Genomic DNA, 2588 nt, shown 5'->3' with positions numbered 1-2588 from the left:
TATGAGAATAAATTTTCTTACAGACATTCTTTTATTTTATTTTTTTTTAAAAGGATATCTTGTTTTATGATTTACATAATTTAAGAGGCCCTTTTGATTTTTTTCCATTTTCTATATAGAAAATAACTAAAGAAAGCCTTAAAAAAAATATCAAGATAGAACTATGGAATCACTTTAAAATCATTGATTTCTTTGTAATTACAATTAGGGGTATGCCCCTCGATAGTAATGTTTCGGAGGACGATGAGATTTATCATTCCTAAAAGCACAACAACCGAGTGAATACATTAGGATAAGGAAAACAATAAGTATAATGTTGAAGATGGCGATCTTCTTCCATCCTTCCTTGAGAGTGGCAATGAACCCCGCCTTGCACGAGCTGCATTTGTAGCAAAGTCGTTCTTGTTCATTGCTCCATGACTTGCAATCGATATCCGATGATGCAAGGCCACTCTTAGTAACTGCCCAATTGGTAGAATTCACATAAGTGAATCCACAAAAGGAAGGAGGCTTACAACACCCCAACTACATCGAACAAAAAGAACACAAATAATATGTCGAAAAGAAATCATTATCTCGTGCTAAACAATTTGGGAAGAAACATATATATTAACTACCTGCATTGGTGATAGATTCATGTTGTAGAATTCAGTGGCCTTTTTGCCAACCTCTCTGTCAAACTTACCGCAAACCTTGGCATCTTTGATGCACCCTTCGATCACCTTCCAAGTCTTTCCATCTCCCACATTCTTTTGTAGCCAATTCGAGTAGTCCCCGAGCCGATATTCCTCGTACCCCCTCCCCGATACCACTTCACCGACACCTTTGTTCGTGATGACGACAGCGAATACAGAGAAGATGATGGTGGCAAGAATCAATAAGAAAATAAGGAAAAGATAAACCCACAAGAAAATGGAAATGCGAAAGCATGAGCCAATGAAGCCTAAGACGGAGACGAGGAAGAGGAAGGCACCCAACGCGAAGAGGGGAAATTGGAGGAAACGCTCACACTCGCTCAAGGGTTGTAGTCGAAACCATAGCGCTATGCCGATGATCGGAAAGGAGATAATAAGAGCAATCAAGTTTACGATCGCGACAAGGACATTGCTAAATCTCACCATGTTATTGGAATCTTAGAAACAAAACCAAGGCGATAGGGCACTAGGAGAAAACAGAGAAGGGGACACTAAGAACTATGTCACAATTCCGACCTCCCGTTCTCCTTTTATTCGTCCCTTTGAATAGGAGGAGGGAAAGAAAATATAGGGACAATAAAAAAACTCGGAAGAACAAGTTGATTATATGTCGATAAATTAAGATCAATTTGCATAATAATATGTTATTAAAGAAGAGAAAAGCATAAACATAATTTAATTAGATGAAAAGAAACATAACTAACTAAAAGATGAAATAAGAATAAATTACATTTTAACATGATAAATCGAACACACGCAAATATTAAACGTTCTCATTAGTGTGCATCCAAAAGCAAAACTTAAACACATAAATTTACTGATTACGAGTTGGGCATTTTAACTATTTAGATGCTTAACTTAACACATCATATGCCATAAATATATAAATTTCTAATTCAAATCTTCGCTAAAAGAGTCTAAATATCTTATGGTGTTCCTTCTGTGTGCTCGAAACCCTCTTCTCCTTCTCCTCGGAGATGCAGCGCCATTAGTTCTCTGATCAGTCGAACCTCAGTCTCTTGTAAGTCAAATCACATCAATGAGTCTTGATGTGTGGCCCGCGTCACCCCTTTAACGATCAAGTCAGCTCAAAGTTGAAAAAATGAGGCTCACGAGATGCATGAGCAAGATGAAAAGCAAGTAGCTAAAAGGAGAAGAGTAGCCTTTATGCACCAGAAAAAGAACGTCATACCTATTGTTATCATACCTTATATAGCTGACGAAGGAGGGTGTTGTTTATAATGAGAGCACTAACAGTAGTAAAATTGTACCAAAATAGCAAGCATGCAGTAAACAGGTAAATAAAAGAGAGATCGAGAAAATGTATCTCCGATTGAAGCATCGGCATGTCGACTGTCTTTAGAAAATTTATTGCTGCCCATGGTGCAGAGACTCTCCGGCAAAATTCTCCCAAGATCCGACAACCACTCGCGTCGTTCGTAGATGCACTCCAAGACGAACGGCGCACTCGGACTCAACCTCAGATCGCTATAAGTCAAGCCTCAGGACAAACTCTCGGTAAAGGAAGAGTACAAAGAGAGGGAAGGAGAGAAAGCAGATTGCTTTGGTGTGTTTGAACCAGGAACAGAGGAAGTGTATTTATACATTCTGAAGCAGTGCACGAAGCAAAGCGTGCATCGCTTCCGCTTCCTGACGCCCGGGTGCGTCGCTTCCTCACGCGCGGGCACTGCTTCTTTTCGTGCGGGCAGATGCGCAGCTTCCCTCACGCGCGGACCAAACCCAAGTGTGCTTCTTCTTATGCGTGGACCAAACCCAAGTAGACTAAACCAGAGACTGGCAAAAACAAACCAGTCCGCCTGCAAGCGCGAGGCCCACGAGCTGGGGATTTGCATCCCCACCTACGCGTGATGATCGCGTGCATCGCACCCGATT

The 2588-nt window shown here is 40.9% G+C and overlaps 1 protein-coding gene across 1 annotated transcript; it reads right to left on the bottom strand.

Annotated features, from left to right (window-relative positions):
- Positions 1 to 204: 204 nt before the first annotated feature.
- Positions 205 to 1121, bottom strand: LOC122019209 (tetraspanin-8-like). The gene is made up of 2 exons (XM_042576705.1): positions 618 to 1121; positions 205 to 525 (listed from the first exon to the last, which is right to left on the bottom strand). The coding sequence occupies exons 1-2, from the start codon at positions 1119 to 1121 to the stop codon at positions 205 to 207; spliced, it is 825 nt and encodes a 274-aa protein (XP_042432639.1).
- Between the last annotated feature and the right edge of the window lie 1467 nt (positions 1122 to 2588).

The sequence above is a fragment of the Zingiber officinale genome, chromosome 9A (assembly GCF_018446385.1).
Source record: "Zingiber officinale cultivar Zhangliang chromosome 9A, Zo_v1.1, whole genome shotgun sequence".
NCBI lineage: Eukaryota > Viridiplantae > Streptophyta > Magnoliopsida > Zingiberales > Zingiberaceae > Zingiber > Zingiber officinale.
The sequence above is the reverse complement of the archived record's forward strand: the minus strand, read 5'-3'. Positions and strand labels throughout refer to the sequence as shown.

Excerpts from the sequence above, each read along its gene's own strand:
- LOC122019209 (XM_042576705.1), bottom strand. The coding sequence starts at position 1,121 with ATGGTGAGATTTAGCAATGTCCTTGTCGCGATCGTAAACTTGATTGCT. Across the intron at positions 526-617 it reads TGAATCTATCACCAATGCAG|TTGGGGTGTTGTAAGCCTCC; the intron begins GTAGTTAATATA and ends TGTTCGATGTAG.